We start from the raw sequence: 22,362 nt of genomic DNA, 5'->3' as shown, positions 1-22,362 counted from the left end.
CAGTGGCTTGTTTGCAAATCAAGGCCCCATCTGGAAGCACAGACACGCCGCTTGTCAATCCAGTGGTTCTGGAATTTATTCCGAGATTCTGCACGTGACAGCCGACTCTCTTGTACGGTGGAGAGGGAGGTATGCAGGGCATTCCCTGTGATGGGGACAGCAGCTGCTCCTGCAAGGTACCATCTGCATGTTGGAGCCCTGAGGAGGTTTGGATTCCAGCACCTGCTTCCAAGGCAGAGGTAGAATCCATCGATGTTTCTCTCTCCCCTGTCACTATGATGAATGGGTACGCAGTCGTTGTCAGCTTGAATCCTTCATTTCTATGGCTTCTTACATGGGATATTAGTCCAAATCTTAGACTGGGTGAGTGTCTGCATATATTAAATACGTACGCGGTGATGTTAGTGCAAAGGTTCTCTTATCTTGTAGAGACTGCACACGCTGCTGAAAAGGCCTTCTGATGCAGAACCCTCCATCAAAGCCGGCCCAATGTAGCAAGTTCCCAAGTACTGTTATCCACCAAGCATATTATCAGATTGGCCTTTTAAGTGTCTTCTTATCTAACTTTAGGTTGATTTCTGGAATAAGCACTTGTGCGCAGTTCAAAATAAGAGTCCTGTTTTGTGTATGCAAGAGGACTTTCTACATTCAGCGCAAAACGTGTAGGGCCAAAGCCACACATACACCATCCACATGCATCTCCCATCCACCACCCAAATTCACACGCTTCCATACATCCACAGACAACAAGCATGAACCCCATCCATCCATCCGTCTCTCTGTCTCACACGTGAACAAGTTTCCAAAGTTTTGCCCTTTTAAAGAAGTCATTCCTTTGCAACTGTTGTTTGCATGCAAACAGATGTTAAGGAAGGGACAGAAAAACAACAACAAAATGTCCTGGAGGCTCCCACTCCCCTCTTTTCAGAACATAGCTCTGGATCTCTGAAAGCAGTTGGCATATCTCCGTATTTGCCTTCTTTTTTTCACAGAACCTTTCCAGCCCCCTCTCCAATCTCAGTCACTCTATTCCTCTCATCTCTGTTAACTCCCTCTCCTTTTTCCCCCCTGCATGAACATTCACATACATACACATCTCTATAATGTGCTGAATAGCAAGTGTTTGAAACTCAGAATATGCTTCTAAAGCAGGGCTGGCAAAGCTCAGGCCTGGAAGGTGAATGAGCCCCTTCAGGCCACCCTGTCTGGCCCTCAGGCTTTTCCACAGGCCACCCTCCCTCCTCACCTCTAGTGTTTTTGCCATGCCGGAAAGTGTCCTTGAACTTTCCTACCTGAGTGGAGGGTGGGAGCCGATGACGCTGTGTGTAAAACATGGATAGGCAAACTAAGACCCGGGGGCCAGATCCGGCCCAAGAGTGGTGGTCTCGTAATCTGGTGAACCGGGTTCGCTTCCCCGCTCCTCCACATGCAGCTGCTGGGTGACCTTGGGCCAGTCACACTTCTTTGAAGTCTCTCAGCCCCACTCACCTCACAGAGTGTTTGTTGTGGGGGAGGAAGGGAAAGGAGATTGTGAGCCGCTTTGAGACTCCTTAAAGGGAGTAAAAGGCGGGATATCAAATCCAAACTCTTCTTCTTCTTCTTCTTCTAAATCTGGCCCGAGGATAGTCTTGGAATCAGCATGTTTTTACATGATTAGAATGTGTCCTTTTATTTAAAATGCATCTCTGGGTTATTTGTGGGGCCTGCCTGGTGTTTTGACATGAGGAGAATGTGTGCTTTTATTTAAAATACATCTCTGGGTTATTTGTGGGGCATAGGAATTCGTTCATCCCCCCCCCCAAATATAGTCCGGCCCCCCACAAGGTCTGAAGGACAGTGGACCGGCCCCCTGCTGAAAAAGTTTGTTGACCCCTGGTGTTGAATCTGCAGAAAGCCCAAATGTGCATTCTCTCCTCACTTTTGACTGTAGCCCAACCCACCACCCACATGTGGCCCTTTGAAAGTTATGCAGAAGGGAATGTGGCCTTTGGGCTGAAAAGGGTTCCCCAGCCCTGTCTTAAAGGGTGCCATTTTAGTTTTCCTCAGCTTTCCGGGTTGAGGCACTTGAAAAAACTTCAGAAAGGGGGAGGTGAGTGGGAGCATTAATAGCTTGTTCCCAGTCACTTAAGATTGCCCAAGCAATTATTATTGGAATGGCATACTAAAGATGAGGAGGTAAAATCAGCAGAATACATTGGGCTAAAGCTATTGGACACAATATACAGTTAGAAGGTTGGGAGAGGTTATGGAATGAAGGTGTTAATTTTACTGCATGCAGTATGCTTAAAGAAAATGTTATGAAAATGATGTATAGGTGGTATTTGACACCAGTTAAACTGGCTAAAACGTATAGAACAAAAAAATGAATGTTGGAAATGTAAGGAAAAGGAAGGTACTTTTTACCATATGTGGTAGACATGTAAAGAGGTAAACGCTTTCTGGGAAATGATACATAATGAGTTAAAGAAAATGTTTTAAAACACTTTTGTTTAAAAAACCCAGAAGCTTTTTTATTGGGTATAGTGGTTAGAGAGATACTGAGACAAAATAAAAAAACCTGATCTTATATGCACCAACTGCGGCAAGAATTTTGTTAGCCCAAAGATGGAAACAACAGGAGTTACCAACAAAAGAAGAGTGGCAGATGAAGCTGATGGACTTTGCAGAACTGGCAAAACTGATGGGAAGAATCCAGAACCAGCGAGACCAAGCACTCCAAAAGGACTGGAACAAATTTATATCCTATCCGAAAGACAACTGTAAGCAATTAACATTATGAGCAGGGTTATCTGAAGATTTCTAAGAAGAAATTGCTACCTCTTCAGGTTGAGTAATATAATATTTTAGGTAATGATACAACAAGGATGGGAAACAAAGCGAAATGTAAAGATGTAAAGTTTAATTTTGTAAACCGTTAGACAGGAGGAAGGGAAGTTGTTAGGCTCAGTGGAGCCAAAGAGATAAAATAAGAGGATACGGTGTTCCGTAATTAGATTATATGTAAAACCAATAAAAATCATATACAGTGGTACCTCGGGTTAAGAACTTAATTCGTTCTGGAGGTCTGTTCTTAACCTGAAACTGTTCTTAACCTGAGGGACCACTTTAACTAATGGGGCCTCCCGCTGCCGCTGCGCCGCCTCCTCATGATTTCTGTTCTCATCCTGAGGTAAAGTTCTTAACCTGAGGTACTATTTCTGGGTTAGCGGAGTCTGCAACCTGAAGCAACTGTAACTCGAGGTACCACTCTGTGTGTATGTGTATGTGTGTGTGTGTGTGTATTGCCCAAGCCCTGGCAATGATCACTTAGAACCTGGACTAGTAAAGAGAGTTTAGCACTGCAGCATCTGGGTTTTCTAGTGAGTCTGTCACCACTGAAGACCACCACCAATTCGCCATGCGAAGATTACCCTGGAAGAACAGCAGGAGGGTGGATGGTTGAGGAGAGGGTTGGACCCGAGACTAGAGGCTAGTGAGTCAGTTGGAAAGGCTTCTGGGCCACCAGTTCTCCAACTCTGACTTGGTTTCAAACGATCTAATAATGTCTCATCTCGTTTGGCCCAAAGTAACTGCAGACTCACTCTCATTTCCCAACTGGCCCGACAACTTAACGGAAAAAGGTCATTGTCTTTAATTTAATTCTACTGGTTCATTAAAGGTTTTTTTGTGCTGTTTTCCCCCTTCTATTTTTACCCATTTTCGTTTCCAGGCAATCGGCGCCTGTTAAATATTCCGCCAAGCGTGATATTACTCTCCCGTCTCCCAATTCTGACATACTCTGTTGCAGTAATTTGCTGAACTCAGCTCCTACATTTGGCTTTCTTTTGAAGGAAAGGCGGAGGGAGCCCTCAGCACCAACAAACCTATTAATAATAATAATTAAAAGAGAACTTGACAAGTGGGAACAGCACATCTAAATCTCACTCCATGAGTGTGTGTATGTGTGTGAAGGAGAGAAAGAGAGAGAGAGAAAATGTGAGCCCTGTGGAAATAAAAGGGGGGAGCTGTTTTTCTTCTTATTTATCTTTAATAGGCCACTTACATTTGGAATGCCACGCTGAACAGTCTTCTTCGAAATGAGTTTTTGTAAAGGCCAAAAATGGGAAGCGGGTTGGTGTTACTCACTGTGGTCATTTTTGGGCTCACCATGTGAGGTCATACCTCCACAGACAATAAATATATAGGATTAAGTTTAAGACCACTCCATTAGGGCTGGCTGAATCTGCCCATTTCAGCTTTGCTCGGTTTCTCGTTTTTCCAATCTTACATCCAGTTCCCCACATTTCTGCCTCAGTTTGTGGTTAATTTTTAATCCTCATAAGAATTCATCAACATTTTAACGTGATTTCCCCCGATATACACATTTTTGCAAAGCACTTTTGCCTAAAATAATGTGTCTTTGCATTTTTTTTCATGAACTACGTTGCAAATTTCAGAGGACAGCAAATTTTCAAAGATGGCCATATTTTAATTCTTTTCTTTTTCCAGAAAGTGGGAATTTTGTAGGTTCACCTTGAAGTTTGAACTGAAGAAAATTGCCCAACCACCTCTACACTTCATACATTACATTTTTTTTTTTTAGATTTAAGTCTAAGGGCTATGATCCAACACAGAGTTAGGAGTACTGATTGCCACCCCTATCAGTGCCCTGATGAGCAAATTTATGCTATGCATGTGTTTGAATGAATGTGGTATTTTGAAAACCATTAACATCTGAATCTAGTTTGGCGGACAGTTCCCTCGTGGTAAAGTAAAATTAAGGAAAGAGTTTGCAATGGGTCAAGTTAAAATAATTAAATTTGCCTGAAAACATTAATTAACCAACAGTATTAATCAATGCATTCATTCAATGCCAATTACAATGGAATTTTCAAAATCTGATTGTAATTGGAGCTTTCCCTTGTTTAGAATTTATGGCAATCTGTATTTTCTTTAAGTTTCAGCAATAAATTCAAGATTATTTTTTTTCAAACAATGGATGATCCGTTCATTTCATTCCAAAAACAGAAATGGGTATCTTCAAATTAACATGCATGCTGGTACATTTATTTTAAATGTTTGGGCGATCCCTTGGCTAAAAAACAAACCAGCCCTAGTATAAATGGTCAAGTAATTTAAGTGTTCACAGTGGCAGTGGTTGTGGCAGCCTATAGTTAAATACATCCACTCAATCTTCCCCTCCTCAGAAATGGCCTGTTCCTTTTTATGTATTTTTTTATATTTTGTTGGAAGCCACCCAGAGTGGCTGGGGAAACCCAGCCTGATGGGCGGAGTATAAATAAATTATTATTATTATTATTATTATTATTATTCGTAATGTTGAGATTTCCACCAGGTCCAGCCTTAAAAATAACCCTATTTTCTAAGTTCTTTTAGATATCCCTTCTATCCTTTGATGTCAGCCACAGAAAAGCAGGTATCCTTGCCTCTATAGTATTATCACTGTTTTTGCCTGCTCTCTATATTGTAGAATGTTCCTGGGGACCTATTTGCACAACTTTGCCAACTTTGCTTTTATCCTTTTATAAAAGTGCTGCTTCTTTTATTTCCCAGTGGCTCGAGTTTCCTTCTTCGTGGCCAGGTATGCCTGGAGTCCTTGCAATATGTAGGTTTCCCCTCCGCACATAATCAACTTTCCAGTAATGTGAGACATTGGATACTTTAACATAAACCTGTCACCTCTCCTGGTTTATATAGCTGTTGGTTATCATCATGTCACAACAGGTCTGTTTGACATAAGGATATTTCCAAATTGCTCTTCAGCCACCTACCCAATTGTCTCTTGGAGGAAAATTGGTCCAGAGCTTTATTTTCCTGGCTTATTTTTTTCTGCTGAAATGCTGCCCTGTATCTTTTTTCTGGTCTTTCCTCAGTGTTCTGAACCGAACTCCAGTGCATCTGGTCCATGAAATTATATTGGTAGATGATTTCAGTGATGACCGTAAGTGACATTTTATGACTTGAATGTGGAAGGGAGGGGCGAGTGGGGGAAGGGGGGGGGAGAACTATGTGTGTACATGCTTGGAAAGGCAGGTGCCTGGGTGCCCATGGTGGGGCAAGGGGACAATGCCCCCCCCTCAATGAACCATAATCCACAGATTCCCAGCATGCATGGAGGAGAGAGTCAGAGTAAATGTTGAGCATTTGTATAAACTGAGAGAAGCGGCAAAATATATAGGCACCCAATTTTTTGTTGCTGTTGAGAAATTAGCTGATAGGTTTGGGGGTTTTTTTAAAAAATGTTAGCTTATAATCTGTATGCGTATACAGTGGTACCTTGGTTCTTGAATTTAATCCATTCCAGGAGTCCATTTGACTCCTGGAATGGTTCAAAAACCAAGGTGCGGCTTCCGGTTGGCTGCAGGAGCTTCCTGCATGAAATTGGAAGCTGCGTCGGAGATTTGGCTTCCAAAAAACATTCGCAAACTGGAGCCAATTTGTTCAGCAGCTAAGGCATTTGACTACCAAGGTTTCAGAATTATAGCAGAATTTTAAAAAGCTTGGAAGCTGCAGCTTCCTGGAGTTACTCAGTTACTCAGTTCCACCACCTATTCTGTCTTATTCACACATCGCTTGCATTGATTAAAAAGGGGAAAAAAACCACACACACACACACACACAGAGAGAGAGAGAGAGAGAGAGAGAGAGAGAGAGAGAGAGAGAGAGAGGAGTCCAAATGCTGAATAAAAAAGGTTTCTTATTTAAATTTATGTCATCCTCATAAGGATGGCTTGGGATTTTATCCTACATGACTGGAGCTACCAGGCCCAACCCACCCATGAAGAGGGTCTCAGTTGAAGCACCCACAGACACCCTGCTGGCCTTCCATCTTCACCACTGTTGGAGAAGCAGCATTGGTGCTGATTTTCAGTGAGATCTCACAAGATTTCAGCAAGATCTCCCCAGAAGCTGGCAAGATCTTGTCAGGACTCGGTGCCATTGCCAGCGCCGCCTGACCATCGCCAGTGGAGGCAAGGCAGACAGAGCAGTGGCACAGCAGGGTGGCACTTCCTGTTTCACCAAAATGGGACGTGTCACATCTTGGAGCTACATTCATGGCATCCTCATGCAAAGAAATGGGGGGGGGGGTGAGTGAGCAGGAGGAAGGAGCAGAGTTTATGTTTTTAGTGGGAAACCACCAAGTGTATTTTGCCTGACTATCTCTTAGTCTCAAGCTTGCCCTTTACTAACTGGAAGCATACAAGGCTGCTTATACCCAACATTTACCTGTTCCCCCTTTCAATATTTTACTTTAGTCCCCCCACCCTGGGAAAGTTCTTGCAGGTGCCTAGGGGCAGATATTCTCCTGTGATGTAATTTCCTGTGTTCCTGCAGCCAATGGGCCAATTGGTCATTTTCACTAGTGTCACATTGTCAAACTCCTTAATACTCACCTGCTATTCTTTTGCCCTGAAAGTCTGTGAAAGTAAAAAAAAAAAGTTTTGAAAATGGGATGGATCTCTGCTTGTGTTTCCAAAGCGGATGACTGCCGTTTGCTGATCAAGCTACCCAAGGTGAAATGTTTGCGCAACAGAAGAAGAGAAGGTAAGAACTCAGTGGCCCAGCTACAGATGGTGAAGAGCAAAATGAATGACCTTGGGGGTGGTGGTGGTTGTATTTTGGTATTGTGTTTGTAGCATACTTTGCTGATATACCCCTTAATAATTTACTTACATGACTTAATTTATAACTTACATTATAATTTGCATTATAACCATGCCTGATGCAGCACTCTGTACAGCTTGAAAGTCTATGCTCATACAGGTTGATGCAATAGCAAGCAATCCATGACTGATGTGTCAGAAACATGGCGGCAAACACTAGGCCACACAGCTCCTCCTGAAATTTTGACTTCATTTTCGTTGTCTTTGTTGTGCAAACGATATAATGATTTCATTCCATTAATTATTTTTGCATATAGGCAAACAAAGTAAATGCCAGAAGATCAAACTATAAAAATCCAGTCAGTTGAGGCAACATTCACGTACATCAGTGCAAAGGTTGTAAACTCAAATGGATTGGTTACATCATATGGCATTGTAGTCAATGGCCATGTTTCTGTGATCAAACCCAAGCGTAATAATATATAGTTGTACCTTGGATCTCAAACGGATTAGTTGGCGAACATTTCGGTTCCCGAACGATCGAAAACCAGAAGTGAGTATTCCAGTTTTCGAACTTTTTTTGGAAGCCAAACGTCCAATGCAGCTTCTGTGGCTTCAGATTGGCTGCGGGAAGCTGCTCTTTGGTTTCCGAACATTTTGAAAGTCGAATGGACTTCTGGAATGGATTCCGTTCAACTTCCAAGGTACGGCTGTATCTAATATCGTCCTAATAATGTTAAACAGGTAAGTGTAGATCCAGCCAGTGCCATCTTATGATCGGATATCCCATCTCCAGCTAAGATCCTTATTCTTAGTTTTGGGACAGCTGCAGTATCCAGTCCATTTTCAAAGCTACGCCCACATACAACACATTGCAATGGTCTAAACAATAGGTTCCCTAGCATGCATAAGTATGACGAGGCAATCACCATTCAGGTAGGGTTGACAGCCTATCAGGAGACCACATGCTGGCATCACATTCCATGGCCTAGTATATAACAGGAACGTGGGTTCCAAATGCCTCTGGAATGAAAGATTCATTTAATATTCACTTAATAATCCTTCCTCCTTTCAGCCTGAGTTCTCCATCAATACATGAACAATAGTAGTCATCTTCTCACATGGCTGTTGTGGTCATAAAGAAGGGCTACAGTGAACCTTGCATTTCAGAAATGACTTATTTGCAGAAAGTTAAATATTTCCTCCCACTTCAGTCGCTGTGATTATGGGCTTGTTCACATGTCACAGAAAACCAGTTAAAATAAAGTATGGTTTATTACGAATGTGCAGTGCTGCTGCTGCTGCCGAAATTGAAAGTGCTTTACTCCTGCTGCTACTGCTGCTCCCAGGAAACAAACCACGGTCTAGCTTAGCATGATGTCTAATCTTGGTATCTTTGGAGAGCAATAAACCACGAGCCCAAGATAACCATGGTTTGTTTCTTAGCAGTGCGGCAGCAGCGGAAGTGGGGGAAGAGTGAAACACCTGAAATTTCAGCACCATCCACTGCACAGTCACGTAAACCATCATTTATTTTAACTATGGTTTAATGTGACATGCAAAGCAGGTCTATAACTATTCTGGTTTGGGCCCATTAAATCTTGGTTACCGCTCGGACAACCTCTCTGAACCAGTTGGAAAGTCGCATTCCGCTACAATACTAATTTGGAAAATAGAGCAGAGCCCACTGAAGGATATAAATGCTGTCCCATTAAAGCTTGCCTTGAATTAAATAATCAATAAACGCTCAATTGTGTATGTATAATGCTTATTTATTTTTATGGCAGCAGTTTAAAATCATAAGTAACTATCAAACATAGCCATGTACAACAGGAGTTAGCCTCAGTTGTGGTTAATTATTAAGGCAGGTGGCGCTGTGGGTTAAACCACAGAGCCTAGGACTTGCCAATCAGAAGATTGGCGGTTCGAATCCCCGTGACGGGGTGAGCTCCCGTTGCTCGGTCCCTGCTCCTGCCAACCTAGCAGTTCAAAAGCACATCAAAGTACAAGTAGATAAATAGGTACTGTTCCGGCGGGAAGGTAAACGGCGTTTCCATGCGCTACTCTGGTTCGCCAGAAGCAGCTTAGTCATGCTGGCCACATGACCCGGAAGATGTACGCCGGCTCCCTCAGCCAATAAAGTGAGATGAGCGCCGCAACCCCAGAGTCGGTCACGACTGGACCTAATGGTCAGGGGTCCCTTTACCTTTTTATTAAGCGGAAACTTCACCGCAGCAGAAAGGTTCACCCTCTCCCAGGTTGAGCAAAGGTAAACTGAGGCACAGCAATGCCAACCACGAGGATCTCCCCGTGAATCAGTGGAATATTTGGAGCAGTAAAATTCATGTCAATTCTATATGCAACTTCCCTGTTTTGAGGACCTGGAACAAACTGTCCTCCCCCCAGTCTCCTCCTTTGCATACATAAGGCAATTCCCATGGAGAATAGGATGAAGTGCCCTCTACAGAGCACAGGTAACTTGTCCCTATTACCTGGGCTGAATACCAGCCAATTGAATTTGCTTATGACTGTGATAACAGCCCTGAAGCCAACCCAGAGTGATGGCAATGTTTCTTGTCTTCACTCTGAATGGGTGAGCAGTTCCACCCTGTTCTGTAGCCTCTCCTCTTCCATGGAAGAGACAAAGTCCTAATCATGTCCTTAGAGCCCATACCTCTCATGGGATTTATTTATTTTTTTGTCCCTGCGTTTACAAGTTACTTGCTTTTGCTTTCATAGAGGCTTTTGATGTCTCTGCTCTTGGTCAGGCAGAGGGTGGGCATTTGAAAGCTATAGCTCAACATCATTACATTGACTGAAACCATAGCCTGTATTATTCTTTTCATTCAGTACTGATTCAGGTCATTGAAAGCCTTTCAAATATGTTGTTCTAATTGGAGGTTTGAACTAGGCTTTTAAATTGTGCTTGATTCCTGTATGTTAGGAGTCAGTGTTGGCTGAAACCTACATTTGATAGGGAGACTGTATTAATTGCAGACTTTAATCTAGTTTTAATTAGAAGCATTGTGGGACCACCCCTTCCCATCTTCTCCTTCTTCCTTCCAACCTTTTATAAACAGCACAGAGGCAGATATTTGAATTCACTAGTAAGAGGAGGAAAGCTGGTAGATCCATTTATTTCCTTCCTGCCCACTTGTCTTCTGGACAAGAAGTGTGATTCAAACTAGGCTGTACCCCTAAATGATCTGATTTGCCCCCTCCCATCAATTTCCTCCCAGACAAACCAAACTGGAAGGGAGGCCACCTATCAGAACTCCTGTTTTTCCTGGTGGAATTGGATTTGTTGCATAAGTGTCTTTCACATATCACCAGGAAACCTGTAAGGAGTCCTTGCAGCACCAATGTGGAGTCTCAGCATGGCTCCTCCCATGTGATTCGAATCAGGCCCAAGAGGCTCCCATGAACAGCTTATCTTAGGGTGCCCATGTACTCTATTGTGCAGATTAGAGACCTTTCTTTGAAGAGTTCTCAGGGGACAGCCCACTATTTGAAAAAAGGTCAAGTTCAAGCCAGGTCTGAAGATAAAGAACCATGGCAACATCTCAGTTTCAGTCAGTGGTAGAGCAACAGCTTTTGCATGCAGAACATCCTGGTTTTAACCCCTGTATCTCCAGGTAGAAACTCTGGAGTGCTATTGCCACTTTCCACAGGCAATACTGAACTACAGGGAGCAATGTTCTGGCTCGGTGTAAGACAGTTTCCTATGTTCCCAAGAGACCGCAAGGACCTTAAAATTGCCCATCAGCACTTAGCACTTGGACAGCAAACTGAGCAGGCCCCCAGGTCGCCAGATCAGAGACTTTCCCGCTGTGGTGAGATTTCTTTTATTTCTCTTTAAATTATACTAATCATTTCTGAGTATGCATCTATACGCATACATTAGCGCATGCAAATATTGTGCAAATCCTCTTTTGACCTCTTTTTTTGTTGATGCATCAGTGACCACCTTTGGTGATCTCTACTTGCCCCGTCCTGTTCTCTTCCATTGTGCTTTTGTAGAGCCCAGATGGGAAGGAGGACATGGGTTTTAATGAGAGGAGTCATCTTTGTCTCACAGGTACAAATGTGGTCTTCTCTTCACCACTTTCCATTCTTCCTTCCCCATTTCAGCTAGTACAATGGTGAGGCAGATGCTCGGATTGCTGGAAGGCCTAAAAATTGCTGCCAGGCATCTCATGACAGAGATTGTTTATTTTAAGGTGACTTTAAAAAAAAAAAGTAATTGTGTTATTAGTTAAGGGAAACTTAACACTGTAATAATTGGCTTTAATTTGCAAATTAATCAGCCCAAGAGTTAAATGAGTTTTCTATTTAAGGAAAACTTTTAATCTGTTGACATTCCTAGTTTTCACGCAGCATTTATTACTTTGCCTACCTGAAATTTCTATTACTGCTGCTGAAAATTCATTTTCGTAGGTTAGTGTACTGTGAAATCAACATTCACCAGTAACCAAATTCTGCCAATCTGGTCTACTTCCCATCGGGGAAAGTGAATGGAACATGACTAAAACCTACCCAACACTGCCCCTTACAGACCATTTGGTGGTCTCATCATCAATACACATGTGACACCTTCGATCTTTGCACCACCCTCTATTCTTGGCACTCTCTAGATATTACAACTGGATCATTAACGTGTTGACTTGGCAGCGTGAAACAAATCGCACTTTACATTTTGAACTTGGGTATGAAAAGGTGCCCACATTTAAATAGCAAAATACACAAATGGAATTGTCGATTGTGTGTGGTTACCATGGATTTGAATGGTTAGTTTTCCCTGCAGGAAACAGAAATGTCAGTCAGGAAAGAATTAAGTCCACAGTTCCATGTTTATTGTAGGGGGAAAAAACAACTGGTTATATAAATGTGCTTGAGCATGAGATATAAATATGTTGTTGTGCGGTACTTTATTGTATCTGATAATTGATGTAAGAACAGAAGATGAGCCTGCTGGATCAGGCCAGTAGCTCAACTCGTTCAGGCATCCTGTTCTCACCAGTGGCCAACCAGATGCCGATAGGTTTTTCCTGTACTATTATCTTTTTTATAAATGTGTTTGGATTCCAGTGCTCAATATGTTAAAAACCTTCAATAATATATATATATATATAGAGAGAGAGAGAGAGAGAGAGAGAGAGAATGAATTTCTGGGGAAACTGGTCCTCCAGCTCTAGGCTGGGATCCACTTGGAAGCTGATTCCAACAGCCTCTTCAATCATTATTCAGACTGGCTGTGTGGCTGAAGCAACTGGTCGACCCATAATTCATTGTGTGGCGCCATGATTTTGTAGTGGATCTGGACTTGGACTGAGGAATCTTTGAGTTCAACACCTGCTCAGACATGGAGATTTCTTAATGGCCTTGGGCCAAGTCACCACTTAACCTACCTCACAGGGTTATTGTAAGGATAAGAACTCATGGACTCAGGTTCCTTGGACCAGCGTGCAATTAGCTGAGCTGAAAAGTTTGCATGTGAGTGACTGCTCTGCTGTGCCAGGATGCTTGAGTGCAGATTCACAAGGCCTACTAAACATGGTATATGTTATATGACTATATGTTATATGACCATCGGCTGGGTGAGGACCATCGGCTGGGTGAGGACTGCAGGGCCTGCTCCCTTCCAGGGCCTTCTCCAACTGGCCCAGGGGGCGTGGCCCAGGCCCTTTCTCCCAGCTATAAAGGGACGCCTGCTGCAGGGAAGCCTCGGACCATCGGCTGGGTGAGGTCTGCAGGGCCTGCTCCCTTCCAGGGCCTTCTCCAACTGGCCCAGGGGGCGTGGCCCAGGCCCTTTCTCCCGGCTATAAAGGGACTCCTGCTGCAGGGAAGCCTCGGACCATCGGCTGGGTGAGGACTGCAGGGCCTGCTCCCTTCCAGGGCCTTCTCCAACTGGCCCAGGGGGCGTGGCCCAGGCCCTTTCTCCCGGCTATAAAGGGACTCCTGCTGCAGGGAAGCCTCGGACCATCGGCTGGGTGAGGACTGCAGGGCCTGCTCCCTTCCAGGGCCTTCTCCAACTGGCCCAGGGGGCGTGGCCCAGGCCCTTTCTCCCGGCTATAAAGGGACTCCTGCTGCAGGGAAGCCTCGGACCATCGGCTGGGTGAGGACTGCAGGGCCTGCTCCCTTCCAGGGCCTTCTCCAACTGGCCCAGGGGGCGTGGCCCAGGCCCTCTCTCCCAGCTATAAAGGGACTCCTGCTGCAGGGAAGCCTCGGACCATCGGCTGGGTGAGGACTGCAGGGCCTGCTCCCTTCCAGGGCCTTCTCCAACTGGCCCAGGGGGCGTGGCCCAGGCCCTTTCTCCCAGCTATAAAGGGACTCCTGCTGCAGGGAAGCCTCGGACCATCGGCTGGGTGAGGACTGCAGGGCCTGCTCCCTTCCAGGGCCTTCTCCAACTGGCCCAGGGGGCGTGGCCCAGGCCCTTATTTGGAACAAACTTTTGGGGAAGCTGGGAAGTGTTCTGCAATTGCTTCCCTGTTCCAATGTGTTTTAAAATGTCCTCAAGCAGTCGGTGGCAATTTAAATTTGTATTTCTTTTTTTCCTTTTTTCTCTTGCTGGGGGTGGGTGGGTGTAATGGATATTTGGTTGGGGATTAATTTTAGTGTAATTGTTCTGTTTTTGTTTTCTGTTGTTTTATTGGTTCTGTATAGTTTGTGTTTTGTTTTTAAGGGGTGGGATCAGGGCTGCCTGGGAGTGAGGCCCCAGCCAACACGATGGCTGGGACAAGTTCCACAGGGGGGGAAGCACTGGGACATCTGATCTCGGTGATCATGGGCAGGAGGCGGAGTTACGCTAAGACCAGACCATGTCATTACCGAGGAGGCAGGTTTAGTCGTTGTTTGAAGACTATCCCTGCCTCCGGGTCTGGCCTTGACCAGATGGATACTGGAATCAACAGGGGAAACCCACATAACCTGAAGGTGTTGCTGTGTAATGCCAGGTCAATAGTGAATAAAACCACTGCCATCCACGACCTGATTGTGGATGGAGGATTTGACCTGGCTTGTGTGACAGAGACCTGGTTGAATGAGACAGATGGGCCCGTCCTTGCTGCCGCTTGCCCACCAGGTTTCTCTTACGCACAGCAACCCAGGTCATGTGGGCGGGGAGGGGGGGTTGCAGTGATTTTTAGGAAGTCATTAGTCTGCACCAGGCGTCCTACTGGGAAGACCCAGTTTTCTGAGTGCATGTTCTGGAAGTTGGGCAATAGGGGCAGTACAGGATTCCTTTTGGTGTACCGACCTCCCCGCTGCACCAAGGATTCCCTGTCCGAGCTGCTTCAGGTCGTGGCGGATGTTCTCCTGGAGACACCTAGTTTGGTTGTCCTAGGGGATTTTAACATCCACGCCGACACGACCTTACAAGGGGCCGCTCGGGACTTCGTGGAAAGCATGGCCTCCATGGGGCTGTCCCTGAATAAGTTGGGCCCAACTCATAGTCATGGACATGCCTTAGACCTGGTATTCACCTCTAGCGACGTGGGTGATCTGACACTAAGTAAAAATGAAACCAAAGAAGTGCCATGGTCAGATCACTTCCTGGTGCAACTGGACTTCTCCGCGACCCTTCCCCTCTGCAGGGAGGTGGGACCAATTCGGATGGTCCGCCCCCGCCACTTAATGGATCCAAATGGTTTCCAGAGAGTGGTAGGGGATGCTTTATCCCGTGTTGATGGCCTTTCAGCTGATTCCCTGGTGGCCCGCTGGAATGCGGAGTTAACCAGGGCTATCGACTGTCTGGCTCCGAAGCGCCCTCTCCGATTGCATGGAGCCCGGACAGCCCCGTGGTTTTCTTCGGAGCTGAGGGCGATGAAACAATCGCTGAGACGGCTAGAGCGTCGGTGGCAGAAAACTCACTCCGAATCTGACCGGACACAGGTTAGAGCTCAACGTCGAGCCTACCAAGTGGCGATAGCGACGGCAAAGAAGACTTTCTTCGCCGCCTCTATTGCATCTGCAGAAAATAGTAGCAGGAGACTCTTTCAGGTGGTCCGCAATTTAACGGAACCACCTTTACCATCGGGGCCTTGTAAAGACCCCAAGATCTCCTGCAACGATTTTGCAAAGTTTTTTGCAGATAAAATCACTCATATTCGGAAGGAGCTAGACACCACCGTGGGAGCAGGGCTGGGGCGGGAGAGTGCTAGAGCCCTGTCTGGTCAAGTTGCATGGAATCAATTTCAATCCGTTACCCCCGAGGATGTGGACAGGCTGCTTGGATGAGTGAAACCAACCACCTGTCTCCTTGATCCTTGCCCATCCTGGCTTATAAAAGCTAGCCGGGAAGGGCTGGGCGATGGGCTCTGCGGGGTGGTGAATGCTTCCCTCTGTGAGGGAACACTCCCAGATCCGCTGAAAGAGGCGGTCATTAAACCGCTTCTTAAAAAACCATCTTTAGACCCGGCCAGTATGGCCAACTATCGCCCAGTTTCAAATCTTCCATTCTTGGGCAAGGTGATTGAGCGTGTGGTTGCTGAACAACTCCAGGCACGCCTGGAGGATGCGGACCATTTGGATCCCTTCCAATCAGGGTTCAGGCCTCATCATGGGACTGAAACTGCCTTGGTCGCACTGGTTGATGATCTCCGGCGAGCTAGGGACAAAGGTGAGAGTTGTTTCCTAGTTCTGCTGGATCTCTCAGCGGCCTTTGATACAATCGACCATAACATCCTTCTGGACCGTCTAGAGGGGTTGGGAGCTGGGGGCACTGTTATACAGTGGTTTCGCTCCTTTCTCCTGGGCCGTGTTCAGAAAGTGGTGGTGGGGGATGAGTGTTCAGACCCTTGGGCCCTCACTTGTGGGGTGCCTCAGGGTTCCGTCCTCTCCCCCATGCTTTTTAACATCTATATGAAGCCGCTGGGAGAGATCATCAGGGGGTTTGGGCTGGGTGTCCATCAATATGCAGATGATACCCAGCTCTACCTTTCTTTCAAATCAGAACCAGTGAAGGCGGTGAAGGTCCTGTGTGAGTGCCTGGAGGCGGTTGGAGGATGGATGGCGGCTAATGGATTGAAGTTGAATCCTGACAAGACAGAAGTACTGTTTTTGGGGGACAGGGGGCGGGCTGGTGTGGAGAACTCCCTGGTCCTGAATGGGGTAACTGTGCCCCTGAAGGACCAGGTGCGTAGCCTGGGAGTCATTTTGGACTCACAGCTGTCCATGGAGGCGCAGGTTAATTCTGTATCCAAGGCAGCTGTCTACCAACTCCACCTGGTACGCAGGCTGAGACCCTACCTGCCCGCTGACTGTCTGGCCAGAGTGGTGCATGCTCTAGTTATCTCACGCTTGGACTACTGCAATGCGCTCTACGTGGGGCTACCTTTGAAGGTGACTCGGAAACTACAACTAATCCAGAATGCGGCAGCTAGACTGGTGACTGGGGGCGGCCGCCGAGACCACATAACACCGGTCTTGAAAGACCTACATTGGCTCCCAGTACGTTTCCGAGCACAATTCAAAGTGTTGGTGTTGACCTTTAAAGCCCTAAACGGCTTCGGCCCAGTATACCTGAAGGAGCGTCTCCACCCCCATCGTTCTGCCCGGACACTGAGGTCCAGCGCCGAGGGCCTTCTGGCGGTTCCCTCATTGCGAGAAGCGAAGCTACAGGGAACCAGGCAGAGGGCCTTTTCGGTGGTGGCGCCCGCCCTGTGGAATGCCCTCCCATCGGATGTCAAGGTGATGGACAACTACCTGACATTCAGAAAACATCTTAAGGCGGCCCTATTCAGGGAAGCTTTTAATGTATGATATTTTAGTGTTTTTTGGTTTCTGTGGAAGCCGCCCAGAGTGGCTGGGGAAACCCAGCCAGATGGGCGGGGTACAAATAATAAATTATTATTATTATTATTATTATTATTATTATTATTATGACTAGGTTCCAGTTCTCACGAGACTGGCGACTAGGCATTCAAATTGACTCCAGGGAGTGTACGCTAGTTAAGATGTTCAAAAGGGGGTCAGAGCTTAAAATAGACCTGCCCCCACCCCCTCTCATGTTTAAAGGGATTGCTCTATTAATACATCCAGGGAGTCTCAGCTGCAGCTTATTAGCCAGAAAATTAGAATAGGCAAAACAATGCCCAGGGTCTTTCTTTTAAAGCTGTTTGTTCTAACGAAACAGACGAGATGGGCTCAGGCGGCCTCTCTGGGATTTTTAAAAATACGTTTAATTAAATTGTATTTTAAAGATTAAGTAGATAGATATAGAGGATGAATATTGCCACAGCAGGCTCTAGGGGCTATTACTGGAAACCTCTCTATGCACTTTCCCTCCAAAATCATAGTCTAAATTAATGCTTTCTAACCTTGGTTTTCAGAAATAATAAGTACAAGTGAATCAGATGTGGGCTATGTAGATATTTGTAATTCTGCATTCTACGACAATTAGGTGGTTTGTTTGTTTTTAAAGTCAGATTCTGGCTCAGTTATACTACAGTAAATTAGCAGTGCAATCCTCTGTATGTTTAAAAGGAAGTATGTCCTACTGTATTCAACAGATATTACTACTACTACTACTACTACTAATAATAATAATTTATTATTTATACCCTGCCCATCTGGCTGAGTTTTCCCAGCCACTCTGGGCGGCTCCCAATCAAGTGTTAAAAACAGTACAGCATTAACAGTACAGTACACCATTACTTCTATGCAAGTGTGCATAGGATTGCTGCTTTGGCATAAATGTGCTGAGATACCAGCTTCCAGTGCACTAATAGCACCTTCTGCTGCAATGTTCTAATGCTGATAGTTGTGCCTTGCTCCACATGCACAGATTAATCCAGGGGGGAAAGGATGAAACAACTGCCTGCAATTCCTTAACAAGGCTTCTAGTCCACAGCAACAATGTAGAGTACCAGAACAGAACACTACTGGGAATTTTGGGAATATCATAGTAGAATGTGAGGTTTCAGAACCAGAGAATCCAGTATGAATTATTGTATTGTGACTGTAAGAGCACTCATTTTAGCTGATTTAGCAATTAAATTTCAATATGTTCATGTATTAGCAATTAGAACTCAAAAATCCTTCCCTTTTGAGAAACTGGGGGAATTATAATAAAATGCGTGATTACGTTAACCAAAGTTGTCACTCGCTGTTAGATGGAAAGGTCATCCCCCATTTCCCTTTTACAGTGACACACTGGCTTCAGAAAAGCCCTTAACTCTCATTCCAACTGATTATAATTTGTCCATACCAATTAAAATTTCTCCCCAGTGATTAATCCATTTAACCCATAGATGATTATTCTACCGATTCATATCTGTGTCCCTCCCGCCCTGTTCTTCCAGCTACTGACATATGGTGCCAGTTGGCTCCAAAGAGGGCTTTGGAGGGTTGGACTAGATCATTGGATCCCTTCAAACTCAATGAATCTATGACTTCAGCTATCAGTAAACGGAGAACAAGGATGCTATGCCCCATAAACATGTTGCCCAACTCTTTGAGAAGCGATTGCAGGCTGGGTAGAGCAACACACATTTTGCTTCCTCTTTGAGGACAATTGATGCTGCCTCATGCTGCTGCTGCTGTGCTCATGTCTTACCTGCAGGCTTCCTGTAGGTCATCTGGTTGGCCACTATGAGACCAGGATGATGGAATAGATAGGCCTTTGGTCTGATGCAGCAGCGATCTTCTTGCACTATCATGGTTCCCCTTAAAAACCACCAGAGGCGTCACTCAGGAAGAAATCCCCACATTTGTTTCCAGTGTTGTTTTAGGCAACATTTGGTTGGCAGCCTTTGGTGCAGTAGGTGGCCATTGTCCTTCAGAACTAACCGAAAATGTCTGTGTAGCTATCCTCAGTTCCTTCCCCAGCAACAACCAAAAGAATAGTCACAAATCGTTCCTTTTCAACCAGCTCTTTCATTTTTGGAGCTTGCAAAACAAAAAGGGGTTGTCATATGTCTCTAGAAGAAAAAAGTGTTGGGCACATAAGACGATCATGACCTCTCCTGATTAGATGGGGCTGAGCATGAATATGGTAGAAGGAGCGGATGCGCATGGGGAGAAGAGTGCTTTGGTGGAGGCTGCTCCCTTAGGGCAAATGGGGCCCTGCCCTGCAAAAACCACTCTCCCCTCAGCTATCCCCACCTGCCTGTCTTGTTACTTACAGGAATTGGCACTGGCTATCGGCTTCTTCCTCCTTGGCCTCTGCATTGCCATGGTAGACCCCAGCAGGGAGGCTCTCCCCAACATAGTCTCTGGCGCCACCTACTGTTGGCTCCTCTACCTCACCGCCCAATGGGCACCAGCCACCACTGCTTATGTGTGCATGTCTGGCTAGCAGCTAATTTCTTGCTTAGGGGTTCAAGGCTCTCAGACCGGCGCTTGAGTTTGTGTGCATCTCGACAGGTTTGATCCGGTCCCGCATTCGAGGAGCAGATGTGGCGCAGGCAGGCGTTCTGACCTTTCTAGACAGTCACTGTGAGGTGAACAAGGACTGGCTGTTGCCTCTTTTACAAAGGATCAAAGAGGTAAGTGTTCCCTGAGCAGCTGGGCAGGTCTTGACCTTGGTCAGAAGTAGCAGTGGGCCTCAACTCTGCTTACATCCAGCTTTTAGACCGGGGAGCCACTGGTGGGGGAAAAAAAGCTATGGTGGGAGGTGGCTTTGAAATCCGAGCAATACAGTATTTTTATTTTTTAAAGTATACACCACCTCTGGGCTTCAAAGTGGTTTACAAAGATTAAAACATGTGAAACGTCAAATTTAGAAGAAACATTAAAACACTGAAAAATATATTGTTAACTGCATTAATGCTACAAGGGCCTCCTGAAACAAAGCCATGTTTAACCTGACAGCTGAAACTTGGCAAGGATACTGCCTCCCATATTTCTAGTGGGAGGGGGTTCCATAGTGTTCTGTCCACTTTGTTGAAGGCATGGCTCTGCGGTGACTTGAGTCTGGTCCATGGGAGACCACTAATAGCACTCCTCCAGATTACCTTAGCGATGGATCCAGGACATATGAGCTGAGGCAGTCCTTAAGGAATCCTGGGCATCCATTGTCCAGGGCTTTGTACTCCAGTACTCCCGGCCTAGCAGTGGATGGGAAGCCATCTTTTCACACTGGGACTGCGCCTTAGCAGTAGTCTGTTCCCATTACCAGCATTCTGCCCTAGCTGAAGCTTCCAGGCCATCCCTAAAGGCAGCCCCACACAGAACATTTTGCAGTAATCCAGCCTTGAGGTAGAAATAAACTCACCACTAGGATCATAGGAAGTTGCCTCAAACTAAGTCGGACTATCCATCCACCTCTGCCCACCCAGTGGCGTAGCGTGGGGGGTGCAGGGGGGGCCGGCCGCACTGGGCGCAACATCTGGGGGTTAGGGTTAGGGGGCGCAAATCCACGGGTTAGGGGGCGCAAATTACTTGCTCTGCCCCGGGTGCTGGCAACCCACGCTACGCCACTGTGCCCACCTACAGCTCACTATGGGTCTCAAGCAAAGGAAATGCTACTTGACCCTTTTCTATGCAGAGAACGGGGACCAAACCTGGGACATTCTTCAGCCAGACATGTCCTCCGCCACTGAGCTTAACATATGTCCCGAGTCCCGATTCCTGGACTGGTTTGTGGACTCAGATTCCAAAATATCACAAGGGATCAAACAGCTATACACTATCCAGGAAAAAAAATAATCCAAACCCAGCTATGTCAGGGGAAAAACAACCCTGTAGTTATTTTCTAAGGCATCTTAGAATCTGCTCTGTAGATGTCCAATAACTTTTCCTCCTTTGGGTGTATTTCTGATGCCTTGGCAATAAATGTGCTCAGGTCCACTTCGAAATGATGACTGAGCAGAACTGATACCCTGTCCCAGCGATTCAGTGAGTGATGTGTGTCAGATGAGGCCCAGAAGTGAAGGCCCATACTGCAGAACAAGCGAAGAAGGGGCCGTCCTGTGTGTATGCAAATTCAGTCAGCAGAGCCCCAGGGCTCCTGTCAGGGTTGCTGAGTGGTACACAGGGAATAGGCAGGCATGGCTCCAGCCAAGTTTTTAATTAGGCCTATGTTCAATTCCCAGTACTGAATGATTTAGGGGAGTGATGGCTCTTTGAATAGGGGCTGAATTTAATTTCATGCAAATTAAGCTTTAATAAATTGATTTAATGGGAATTAAATCCTGCTGGTTTTTTCACAGCAGACAATGGCGTTCTCTTTCTGGTAAAGACGGGAACATGAGATTAAAGCTCCAATATTGTCCTTCTCAGAGAGATAAAGGCATTGTAGTTGTGTCCTCGTAGCCTCCTCATGCGGACAGGGAACCTCTCGGCATCTCTCTCTGACAATGTATCTTGTGGCTTCGATGGGCTTCCTTTGCCTCTCTTGATTGGATAGTGCCATCTGTAAAATGGGAGCAATAAAGGTTGCTCTGAATAAGTGTACGCAAGGAGCTGTACTCAGAAATGACAGTGAAATGTTTGCTCGGTATTACCAGTAAGCCATGGGCCATAGCACAAGGATGGGGAGCCGGTGGTCCTGATGTTGCAGAACTGATATTTGGCTGCCATCATCAGTGGTCATTGAATTGGTGGGTGCTGGAGTTAAACAACATCAGGAAGGACACACATTTCCCATCGCTGCCATAGTAGCACATTGTGAAATGTTGCTTCCTTCACCCAAGTATATCCAAACCAATAAAAGCAGGCATTCAAAGATTACTGTATTTATGCGTATCTAATGGAACATCGAATCTAAAGCACACCTCAATTTTCAAAAGCCTGCAACCAAAAAGAAGTATTTGCTACA

At 45.7% G+C, this 22,362-nt stretch overlaps 1 protein-coding gene across 1 annotated transcript in view; it reads left to right on the top strand.

Moving 5' to 3' along the window:
- Positions 1–22,362, top strand: part of GALNT14 (polypeptide N-acetylgalactosaminyltransferase 14) — a 233,497-nt gene that overhangs the window by 176,172 nt on the left and 34,963 nt on the right. Inside the window, exons 4-6 of the mRNA XM_081186432.1 lie at positions 5,874–5,941; positions 7,480–7,545; positions 19,968–20,089. Coding sequence (XP_081042558.1) covers positions 5,874–5,941; positions 7,480–7,545; positions 19,968–20,089 — 256 coding nt within the window. The remainder of the gene's footprint in view (positions 1–5,873; positions 5,942–7,479; positions 7,546–19,967; positions 20,090–22,362) is intronic.

The sequence above is a fragment of the Podarcis bocagei genome (assembly GCF_964188305.1).
Source record: "Podarcis bocagei genome assembly, chromosome: 3".
NCBI lineage: Eukaryota > Metazoa > Chordata > Lepidosauria > Squamata > Lacertidae > Podarcis > Podarcis bocagei.
Note: the sequence above shows the minus strand (reverse complement) of the source record. Positions and strands in the feature narration are given on the sequence as shown.